The sequence below is a fragment of the Symphodus melops genome (assembly GCF_947650265.1).
Source record: "Symphodus melops genome assembly, chromosome: 15".
In the NCBI taxonomy this organism is placed as follows: domain Eukaryota; kingdom Metazoa; phylum Chordata; class Actinopteri; order Labriformes; family Labridae; genus Symphodus; species Symphodus melops.
Window position 1 is genome coordinate 3,879,771 of NC_136705.1, and position 12,100 is coordinate 3,891,870.

Below are 12,100 nucleotides of genomic sequence, written 5' to 3' on the forward strand. Positions count from 1 at the left end.
TCAGATGGAAGAAGTTTGTTATTGTTTACCAAAACAAAAGAAAAGACTAAAATAAATGTATACATGTTTTTCTTAACTGAAACTACATGAAAAACAAAACTTTACAAAAAACAATCAATGAAATTGCATTGTGTTTATAGACACAGTGATAATACAATCAGAGAGAGAAAGTGTTTGCCTGTGACACAAAACCCATTCTTTACAATTTGTCTATGCACATCAGCTTCAGTTTGCTGATGTTAAAATATTTCCCCCTTACTTATGCTTTATCTGTATTTTAAAGACGTTCTGAGATCTTTTTTGAACCATTTGTTATACAGAGACCAAAAAAACTTAACTTAACTGAAACTAATCATTTACACAGCTGAAAATGAAAGTAACAAACCATCGTAAAAAAATAAAAATAAAACTAAACTGAAATTGAAAACAAAATTATAAAGAAAACAAAAAAAAAAAGCTAATGAAATATCTAAACTTTTATTGGCCTGGAGTGATGAAAACAGGATTGCTCCTAAGCTTCAACTCATATCTAATAATGACGTGAGACTTTCCCTTATCTAACTATTTCTCAGCTTTCATCACCATGTTAAACTGATAGGGTTGCTGGCTTCTCTAGCATCAGCCATTATGTCCTCCTTCTAAGTTTAGATAAAGGTTGGGAATGGTCTGTACTCATTTTGACCTGAGAAATAGATGGTTTGAAGGAACACTCACTGACTCACTCACTGTTCTGGACGCCCCTGTTTGCCAGGCAAACAGCAAACCAACAGGCGTAAAAGCAATGATAGCAAGCCAGCTAGCTGGATCAGATCTAACTGATTCCACCCAAGCTAAAATGCATACGACATGACTAACTTCATGCACATTAGGGAAGAGTGGGGCAGGGAGCGGGGGGAGACAGCTCTCTCCAATATTTTCAATTAAAGCTTATTTTTGTTGTCCCCAAGGCCGAGCAGAAAACTAGGATGGATCTTGCAACACTGGCCGCAACATTGTGGAATGACCTACTGCCAAATATAAGGATTTCCCCTTTAACTGTTACAGTGATTTAACTGAAGGATGGACCCAAGTGCCTTACAGCAAACACAGCAGCTGGCATGTAGTGGGTTTCTTTTTAAAAACAAGCAGTAATGTCAGGAGAGGTTGTGGCAAAAACACAATGTTGGTGAGCAAATGATGTGGCCAGTGAAATGCCAGGGTTTTTAAACACTGCAGGCTTGATCGTGGATGGGAAGCAGGTGTGCAGCAAGCATGAGCAGGTGGAGAGAATTGAGCAGGTAACGAGGAAGCAGGACTGGAAAGTGATGAGCCACGCCTACCACAGACAACAACTCCAACACAAAACCACTCTTAAATTGCATCTCAATCTGTTTCTTTATCTGTTGTTTTCCATTTCTGCTTTTTAATCTCTATGCAGCACTTTGGTTACATTTAACTTTAAAAAAAAAAAAATAGTTGACTGGATGAATGATTTGGTTAACAAGAAATTCTTGCAGTTACTTACCTAATCTTGTTACTTAGCAAAGATTATTATGCTAACAGACTAAAGTAAAATGTTACAAATAAATGTTAGAAAAACATATGAAAGGCTAAACTCTATGGTTTCATTGTGATTGTGAGCTTTTAAGCAAACAGACGTTAGCATTAAGCTAAAAGTACCACTATGCCAGAGAATAGTCTCACAGGGCTTTTAGAACACCATAGACCAATCTCGGGATGGGCGTGGCTCAGTGGTCAAGTGGGTCTTCTCGCAATCAGAAGTTTGATGGTTCAATATCCAGCTCCTGCAGTTCTACATATCTAATTGCCCATGGGCAAAACGCTGACACCTGAATAAACTTAATGGGGGTGGCAGTAGCTCAGTCTGAAGTGAACCGAAGTGAGTGATTAATGAAGTATAAACTTTTTCTTTCTATACTATTAAACACAAATTTGATTAACGCTGGGTAGAAGCTTCTGTTATTAATGTGTGTGAAAGGGTTAATATGTCTGTGAATGGGTGAATACATGACACAGCAAAAAACACATCACATTTTGACCATGTAATGTAAAAGCCCCTACAGCGCTCAGAAGAAAGGCATTCCTTAGTGCAGTCAATCTTTTACTCTTATGGCTCAGAAGAAGAAAACCCCACCCTGAATATGGTAATAAAATCATGAAAGGTTTTGGCAGCATTGTGGCTGTTATCTCAATTAGACAGTTCATGGCTATTTGAGAACCCGTTGGCTATGACAAGATGTAGCCTCCGAGAGCAATGACGAACTTTTAAGTGCTTTCAGTGTAAGTGTTTAGTGATAAAGGATTTGCAGGCAACACTTCCTGTTGAAGAATTACCCGTTTTTAAAGTCTGACTAGCAAGTGTGAAAAGTAAAGAGTTCAACTATGACTTTTTATATGTTATATTTGAAGATTTTATTAGTCTTAACCGTGTTTCAACGTTATATTCTTTAACTTTTTTGGTAAATGTGCCAGGAGAGCGACCCTTACTGAACTGCATACCATCCTCTGGCCCTTTATCAAAGTCTTTATAATGCTTTCTTGTCGTTTCCAAATGAAATGCACAATATGGCACAATAGTTAGAAGCTTCTTAGTTGTTGGGACCATGTGTTGGCCAGATCCAGGAAAAGGATGAAATGAACGAGTATGGCCTTTAAGCGTTTAATACAAACATGTTGGGCATCAAGAGCGTCACACAAACACCAGCTGGACACACATCAGTAGCTGTTGCCAAAATCTTGGAGGATGAGTGGGGAATGACATGCTGGAAAGGAGCCATAGGTCCGACTTGAACCCGTGCTTTAACCCGTTGGAGAAATAAATCCTTTGTACATAGAGTTCGATGTAACTAAAAGGATATCTGACGACCAACATTTATTACAAGAATCTTCTCAATGTGTAAAAGCTTCCTTAAATGTGGAGCATTTGTTCCTCCTTGTTTTTAGAAGCACTGAGGTGTGTCCATACTGCAGCGGCCACAGTCCACTGCGTCTTTAATACACAGACAAACCCTCTAATTGCAATCAAAATGACAAAACAGCATATGTCAGGTCCTCAGAGAGTGGCAGCAGCGTGTCCAGCAGGCTCCACAAATGATGAGTGATGCTTGACAAATGAACACTAGATTGGCTACATAAATTAGCTTCTTTGTGTTGTTACCCTGGAACAACTGGAGCCTGGCGTCACAACATCAATCACAGCTCTGATTGAAGGACAGTAGGGAAAAGGAGGGTGGTATGGATGGGGAAAAAGCACTGATTAAGATTATAATAATATATATTTAGAGAAAATGTGAGGAATGGAAAGTAGGAAAGCATAGAAACGATTACAGGGACAAACAATCTTATTACTTGAACACCTCTCTCGAACAGGCTGTTGTTCCTGCGTGTTTCAAACAAAGCCGCCTCCATTGATTGAGAAACTGGACCAACTGGGCTTTGGCACATCACTCTGGTTGCTGGACTTCCTCACTGAGAGGCCTCAAGCAGTAGGGGTCGACGACATTTCTGCCATTTACATGCACTAATGCATTTAATTGTAACAGATGTGTTACATGTACATACTTCTTTTACAAGGTACCCATCTTCATCAAACCACCTTACAAATATGTAAAGCTGCCCAGCGATACATGCACACTATGATTAATCCTAATTATTTATTCATAATATAATCACAAGTTTGTCACTAACAAAACAAACATTCAGCAACATTTTTTGGAACATTAACATGGATATCTTCTGTTCAATGTTTATTGTGGTCTCTCAATCAAGCTACAGTTTGAACACTATGATCCTGACAATGTTGAGCTCAAGTCCAGCAGGTGGCAGGGGTTTGATTCCCTGCTCCTGTCATACTTCATGTCCTTTGGCAAGACACTGAACCTTGAATTGGTCCTGTGGTTACGCCTGTCACATGTTAATGTATATGATGAGGATTAGTTATTACTGATTGGCTCTTTACAAAGCATCCTCTACCATCACAGTGGAAATAGTGTAAAACATGGTGAAAAGGAGTATAATACCTGACCTTAAATGAGTTTATAAGCCACATTTAGATTAGATACAATGTTAGTATCATTGCACAAGTTCAAGTACTGAAACACAAAATGCAGTTTCGGTTTTGGCTTTTAAAGCATGATCTTGGTAAAAGGTGCACAAGGAACTGTCTGTAAAAAGAGTTAAATAGTTGGAAGCCTAAGAGTAATATAAAGTTTACATGTAATTATAAAATGATATTTAAGTTACATTTAACAACTTTGCATTACTATAGATCTAATTAAACAGCTTTAATAAGTATAAAGCAGGAAACAAAAAACAGTACAATTATTTGTACATTTATTTTGACGTTTTTAAACAGGTCACAAATAGATCAAAATTTAAAAAATTATAAATTGTCAAATACTGACATTAATCACCTCCAAGATTACATAGTCTTGAAAGACAGATTAAATCCCAATTGATAAAACACAAACAGAATGTTACAACAGCATATATAGATATTTTTTTAAAACATAGAAGCATTCTTTTAACAACGCAGCTAAATTCATAAAAATTTGGCATCAAGGTAATCCAACTCTGGCTGAAGCCTGAATCAAACTGAAGAAATTCTTCCAGAAATCCAAACATACACTCCATGCATCGTGATCCATGTCAGTGGACAGCATGATGTCACACAATTAGATAAATTAAGCAGCAACACTAAGATGTACATGAACAATATCCTGATGGGTGCGAGCCTCTTCAAGCCTTTGTTTTTGGACACTGTGACGGATCCCGTAGCCAAAGTAGATGATCAGACCTTAGAAGAAATGTTTGAACATAACTAAACATAGATTTAAAGTTACACATTTCTCCTTCCTCTACCAATTATGGAAAACAATGAAGCTTGCTGAATTTAGACTGAGTACCCTTACCTACTGCCATCCAGACAGCATAGCTGATCCAAGTCTCTCCTCCCAGTTGAACCACCAGGTAGGTATTCATGAGAACACATAGAACTGGAATCACAGGCAGACCGGGAACCTACAAAAATACAAGAAGCTTGTTAAAATGATAGGCTGGGAATTATCGTCTTTACTTCACAGTTAAAATCACTTGATATTACTTAAAAGGCATTCCTCCATGAGCTAGATATAGCCGGTTGCAGGTAAGCATATCTTTGCGCACAAGAATGAATAGCAGGGAGGAATGACAATATTGTGACGGTTCAGCTTCAGTGTCCTAATGGAGATCTGCTAACATTGTGCCCTTGTTCTTCTGTAATAATAACATTGCATTGTCTCATGGTGTGAATTCATATTGCGTTACAGTGTTGGAGAAGGGTGCGAGGCACAGTGTGTAAACCATAGCGGGATATGTAAACCCACTCTAGCATGCACTCTCAAACGGTGATGAGGCTCTTCGCCGGATCCACACATGGCCACAGTCTTTCCTGCCTCCAGTGGTGGATCAGTGGCGTCACAATCTGTAAGCCAGTAGACTAAATAACAGGAATTTGACTTAATTTTCTATAACAAGCAAATCATTTTTAGATATTTTAATAAAGTTAGTCCTATATGTATTAAAGCATTTTGTATTGATTGTTATGAAGGGGGTTAATCATGGAACATACTGATGTGCCCATCATCAGCCCTTAAGTAAAACCCACTGATTTTAGCCCTCGTCAAGATATCTCATTAAAACTGTAAATCTTATATGGTAACCTCTCCAATACCACCAGAACCCAGTTTACCATGAAAGCTGCTTTAGATGTGTTCTGTGGCTGCCTCCAGATGAGTCCAACAACCAGGATCAGTGACAGCGTTAAAACGCTGACGAGCAGTATGCTCCACCACTCTCGCTTGCGGAGGGAATACATCGCCTCGGACAGCAATATGCTTAAAAACAGAACCAGGAACACTGCAGAGAAATCACAGAGAGATCAGAGAAAGTGTTTGCACAAAATTGCCACATTTGAAAACTATGATGTGCAGTTCAGTTTGCATTAAGTCTATTGAATGGTAAAGGGTAATTCACTTCAGCCACAGGTGGAATTTTTCACATGCTCTTTATAAAAGCGGAGAGAAGCAAACATGTCTAATCAAAGAAGGTGCTAACATGGATTGCATAACAGCCGTTACAGCTCATTTTATTAGGATTTATTGGAGTGATTGCAAAACAATTTCATACATAGAAAACAAATCTATAAAAGGGACTTCAGTTTAAGATATTTAAATGACCTTTTAGATAAAAAAAAAATCAACTGCAGCCGGGTCACAAGTGAGCATAGAAGACTGTCAGAACAAGCCACAGCATCATATAGGGAAAAAAATGTAACTTCATTAGTGAGGCAAAACTTACAAATGATAACAGTCATGATGTTGGCATTTTTAGAAGTGCGATGGGTTGGACTTGATGGAGGCTTGAACAGCCCCATCACACTGAATGGTTCTGCTCTGTGGACTAAACCAGGGTCTTCTTTGTATCTAAGGAGAACAAAAGGCAACACAGGTAGCAATCCCTGCATGACCAAGTTAACATTCATAAAGAGACATTTCCATCTACTTTAAGGGTACATACCTCAATATGAGAATACATGTTGCAACAAGAGAATAAGCAAAGATGGTGCCAATTGAACTCAAATCAACCAGCGTCTTCAAGTCAAATAACAGGACCATGAAAGCTGCAAAGACAGTCAAACGTTACTTGATAAGAACATGCTAGGTTGCTGAACAAAAGGACATGACGAATTAAGTGTCAAATCAAAACACTACAATACTGACTTGTAATGCTGAAAGCCTTTCATCTTAGTTGCACATCTCAAAAAGTGCTACCTTCTGGAGAAATGTGGTCAGTCTGAAGGTCAGATATTTCAAAAATATGTCTAAAACCCTACTTACTTTTTTTTTCTACACCGTATAAGAATATCTGAGTCATTGGGTAAATAGTGTGGCTACAACTATTTAGTAATCTAAGATTAGGTTTGTCATGACATGTAATTCAGTCTCATGTATGAAATTCAGTATGTAAATCTATTAAGTCCTTAGTCTCTTTCTCATAACATACAGGCCAAGTATCTGCCATTTTCATTGCAGACTAGTTCTGATGTATGCCACCACATACAGAATAATCCAATACAATCACGGTTGTCACATCTCTTGCTGATCCAAACTCCCATTTGTCACCCTGAGGGTTATTATAGCCACATCTATGACACCATTGCAAACAGGTGAAACATTAAACATTAAGCTTACCAGCCACAGCTCCTGAAGCCAGTGTGGCCAAAACAGGACTCTGCCTGGAGCTCATGTAACGAAGAGGTTTGAAGAGCAAGCCGTCTCTCGCCATGGCAAAGAGCACCCGTGGCATCGGAAACATCACCCCCAAAAGACTATGAGAGAATAAAAAAACAACCCGAAGAGTTAAGGGGAAAACAATATTCAATTCCACTGTCAATTTTATAAAATGTATGGCGAGCAAACAGCCTTTTACAGATATGTTGGTGCTGCTTACTCGTTTTGATCACGTCTCCTTTAGCTTTGCAGAACATTTTATGAAATGTAGATTAGAACAAAATTGCCTGCAATGCAAACTATTTAAAATATGCTCTGGATATATCTTTTGCATTTTCATGTTCAAGTTATTTTCTGTTTAAGTTACGTATTATTTCTAATGACCAAAAACTATTTTTTTTAGTTAGAAGAGAAATAATCAGTTTGGGATAAAGAGAACCTCAGACACAGACCCACCACCTCGTCACATTAAACAATAAGTCCTAAATGGGACAGAAAACCAGTACCTTGTTGAGAGTGCACAGAGGGATCCCACAGCCACAACATACTTTGCGGGCTCCCAGCCAATATATTCAAACGCAACAGGTAAAGGGCTGTGTGCGTCAAGCATGTGGTAAGGCATCATGAGTGTCAGAGAGGCTGACACGCCAAAGTAAGCGAGGAAGCAGATGAGCAGGGACGCCACAATCCCAATAGGTATCGCTTTCTGTGGGTTCTTCACCTCTTCGCCTGAAAGAGCATGTCTGTCAGCTTGAGTCTTTCTTGCTCTACTACTTGGGACAACATATACAATTTTCATGTAGATGTTTAAACTTCCACATTACAAAAAATGGCTTACAATCATGAAGTCGAGTAATTTAAAGTCATACGTAAATCATACCTACCCGTTGTGGCAATGCAGTCAAATCCAACAAAAGCATAAAAACAGGTTGCTGCTCCGGCCAATGTTCCATCAAAGCCAAATGAGAAGAAGCCACCAACGCCAAAGTCAAATTCAGCCGTTTCATTTTCCAACAATGCAAGGATCCTGTAAATAAATAAACAAAAATTTAATATTAATAAAATAGCTATGCTAGTTAGAAAAAAAATAACTGTTTCTGTGAAGACAGGCGCTTGTCCATGAAAATAGAGACTGAATTATACTGAACATTCAAAAGGTTTTTCTTAGAAATTTTTTTTTTCCACTGAGAGTCGTCGCACCTTATCTGATAATTATTTATCTTTATATCTTACATTATATAAAGACTTCCACGACTTCTTCGTTAAAGACTAAGATCACTTTTGATAACCAGAGATCCCTGAAAAATATTAGAGGTCGGTTGAACTGTATTTACTGTAGATAACTCATTCGATCTCAATTGATTAAAGAAAAGAACCTACACAGTATGTATAAAAACTCTAAAAATTGAGTTTTAATGATATATCTGAGTCAACAATGACACCCTTCAGCTTTTGAGTAAAGTTTGATCTTACTCCATCTGCCGACTTGCATTCTGGATGGTCTCCTGACTGATCTGCCAGTTGCTGACGTCTCCTTTTATAAAGCCAGCAATGATAATAAAAACGAGTACAGCTATATTCACTGCAGTAAAAATTGTGTTCACGACCGCTGACTCCTTCACACCATACGCAAGGATCCCTGAAATTAAAAGACAGACGTTTGACATTGTATCCTGAATCCACTACTTTTGTTAAACTTTATTATTTCACATATTACCAGCAAGCAGCATGATGAGTGCAGCAGCAAAGAAATCTGGGTACAGAGCCAAGCCAGGCGAGTCCATCGGTGTGTGTTCTTCCAGAGTTTGAGCAATAACATTTTCAATCAGGTCATCAAAAGCCCCAGTCCAGGCCTTAGCGACACTAGATGTTCCTGAGAAGTAATGACAAAAATTACAAATGAAAATGCATGCGACACTAAATTATTATACACAGAACTGCATTTGATGTTTCCAAAACTGCATGCTTAAACAAAGTCACCTCAACGTCTGACATTGAACTTCTCTCACTCGCCACCAAAGTTTTCTGATGAACATTACTCCATCTCCAAGATACACATCATGCACACGTGGCTCACATCAGCTCGTTCATGTACATTTTGGACTTGGAAGGATGCGTCTCTTTTTTTTGGAATATGGTTTGTTATTTCTAACAGCTTGATTTGCCAAGTTGGTTTTGTTTTTGTTTGCCCAGATGAAACAGACTTATTGAAAGGTATGTCGTTGAAGATATAATTCATATCAATTGTTGAGCCTGTTACCTTTAGAAAACTTGTTTCGATACTTAAAAAATGATACATTTTGATAGGACATTTGCCACAGCAACACATCCACAAGTATTGAATCAGAAAAGTGATTCTAAAGTTCCTAAAGTAATTAATTCAGTTACTTTTATAAAGCAGAAACTCAGTAAACTATAGTTTATTTTTGACAGTAACTGGAAACTTTGTTTCACACCATGTAGAGTCGGTCAGGATCTCTCTCTAACCATACACCTTCCATAGGAATAGAAACTGACAGCCTCTATACTTACAGCATTATTTAATTAATGTAAACATAGCTGGTTTTTAGACATTTTTTGCTATTGATGCTGCTCTTTATAGTTGCTGTTTTTTGGAGCTGCTGTAACAACCAAATTTCAGTTTATTCTTCTTGAGCATCATCATTTCCAGTGGGTAAAGATATGTTAAGCTCTACCTAGTGATTATTCAACCCTACATGGACAATTTTAATGTCACTGAAGTTACTCCTCAGAAACACGTGTATCATGAGTTTTACTTACCAATGACGTAGGACAGCAACAGGTTCCAGCCGGTAATAAATGCCCACACCTCTCCCACAGTCACATAGCTGTAAAGATAAGCTGAGCCTGTTTTAGGGACCCTGGCTCCAAACTCAGCGTAACACAAGCCGGCAAAAACCGAAGCCAGTGCCGCAACCAGAAAGGAGATGATGATGCTGGGGCCAGACACCTCCCTCGCCACTTCTCCTGACAGCACGTACACACCAGCTCCAAGCGTGCTGCCGACACCCAGACCCACCAGGTCCAAGGTGGTCAAGCACCGGCAGAAGTTTGACTCTTCACCCTCTGGCTCCAAAGGCTTCTTACGGGTTAGGGTCCGAATGAAGCGTAACACTTTGTCACAAGATGTTGTGCAACAAGAAGCACTGTGGAAAATCAGAACATGACATACGTCACAACAGGGGTACAATAAATGCAATTAAACAAATGGCTCATCGGGTTTTAAAGCTATAGATAGGACACACTGTTTGTATAAACGAGCCTGGTCTTTTTTTAAGATGAATGTCAAATGGTGGGTAAACTTGAATAAATGAGTTTACTGTGAACCGAACATCTCATCATGGTAACATGTAGAGCCGACATATTACCTGCAAGCCATTTCAAGCTTGTGTGTTTAAACTGCCATCAATATTTGGAAAAACAAAAAAACAGTGTTTTCTCACTGCTGCTGCTGCTTCTGGTGGTGGTAGTGAGGGAAGGACGCAGAGACCTCAGAAAGGGAAAAACAAGTTTTTCCCTTCAACTTGCAGTCTGCAACCAGCCCTGCTGCCTGCTGCAGCAGCTCACCTGAAATCAGTTAATCAATCAGTCCACTAAGAGGGAGGCTTCCTGACAGACTGACTTCTGCTTCCTGTACGTAACAGTGGTTACATTTACATGTGCACAATTTCTTCAATCTTAATAAAATCATTCCAATTGAGAATTCCGATTTTACCGTTCACATGGACACTAAATATAATGATCAGATTATGCCGTGCGTGTTAATGCATCGGCATTTAATCAGAATAAAACCAGTCTGACATGCACAGAAGATAAACAATCGTCACAAATGACCCGTAAAAACTTCCATCAACTCTGCTTCGTTTTACGCCCTGAAAACAGGAGTTATATTTCCTGATTGTTTAAAGATTATGTGAACTTTGTTATATATGCACCTTTCAGACATTTGAACCATTTTTAGCAGCATTGTTTTACTTTTTAACTTAATGCTATACTTCATGTTCTAAAGGCTTTGACTGTCTAAACGTGATCGTATTGGTTAGATTATTGAATTTAACGTTCATACTGGCATTAATAACAAACTGTAAGCATACATTAAATGTGAGTGAGATGCTGCAACTTGTCAACAAGAGTTTAAAATCAGCCTGTATTAGTTCTTCTCAGTTCTGAGTTCATTTTTAATAACACTGCATTATCATTTGTCTCCCCTGACATTAAATGTCATTATTGCTAGGCCGACGTAGCGGAATCAATTTTAATGCAACAAGCTGATATCATTTCAATGAACAGTTTGTAGTGAATCTGTTGGTATCAGAGATGTTACTGTAGCTCGCTGGTAAAGACGCTGATTATCCTTCCAAAGTGGACTCTTTTTTTTTACCACAATGTAATATTTATATAAAGAAATCGTATCTATGAAAGAGATGAATAAGATACATTAATAAAACACAAATAGGATCCAAACGAGACTGGTGGGAGAGGGTAGACTTTGTATATGTTTTTTTGTTTCTTTTTAATTCACAGTATGTTGACAGTTTTACAATTTTGAAGACACCACAAAAAGAACCAAGTGTTTAACAAGTGGGAATAGAAATAAAGTTGCCTAAATGTCCTTTATGGTGGTGGAGGACGAGGGACAAGCTGTCCCCCACACACTTTGTCATGCTTAGCATCATCGTTTCAGAAACCTCTATCCTGTAATAATCTCATTTTACCACATGATGGCAGCAGCAGTATCACGAATAAAAGCACATCCCTTCTCTCCTCTCTGGTCAGAGTCGATGACATAATCCCTCTGCCAATGAAAAGGA

The 12,100-nt window shown here is 38.5% G+C and overlaps 1 protein-coding gene across 1 annotated transcript; it reads right to left on the reverse strand.

The window, feature by feature from the left end:
- Nucleotides 1-4,319: 4,319 nt before the first annotated feature.
- LOC306836175 (cationic amino acid transporter 2-like) lies at nucleotides 4,320-10,897 on the reverse strand. The gene is made up of 12 exons (XM_079363134.1): nucleotides 10,658-10,897; nucleotides 10,050-10,435; nucleotides 8,986-9,141; nucleotides 8,742-8,907; nucleotides 8,153-8,295; nucleotides 7,775-7,997; nucleotides 7,230-7,366; nucleotides 6,556-6,658; nucleotides 6,337-6,461; nucleotides 5,729-5,895; nucleotides 4,911-5,019; nucleotides 4,320-4,795 (listed from the first exon to the last, which is right to left on the reverse strand). The coding sequence occupies exons 1-12, from the start codon at nucleotides 10,666-10,668 to the stop codon at nucleotides 4,683-4,685; spliced, it is 1,839 nt and encodes a 612-aa protein (XP_079219260.1). The 5' UTR covers nucleotides 10,669-10,897; the 3' UTR covers nucleotides 4,320-4,682.
- Between the last annotated feature and the right edge of the window lie 1,203 nt (nucleotides 10,898-12,100).

Bases quoted from the DNA above. Each gene is read 5' to 3' on its own strand.
- LOC306836175 (XM_079363134.1), bottom strand. The intron at 9,142-10,049 runs GTAAGTAAAACT...ATTACTTCTCAG, and splicing joins GTTGCTGTCCTACGTCATTG to GAACATCTAGTGTCGCTAAG. The intron at 4,796-4,910 runs GTAAGGGTACTC...ATTTCTTCTAAG, and splicing joins TGCTGTCTGGATGGCAGTAG to GTCTGATCATCTACTTTGGC.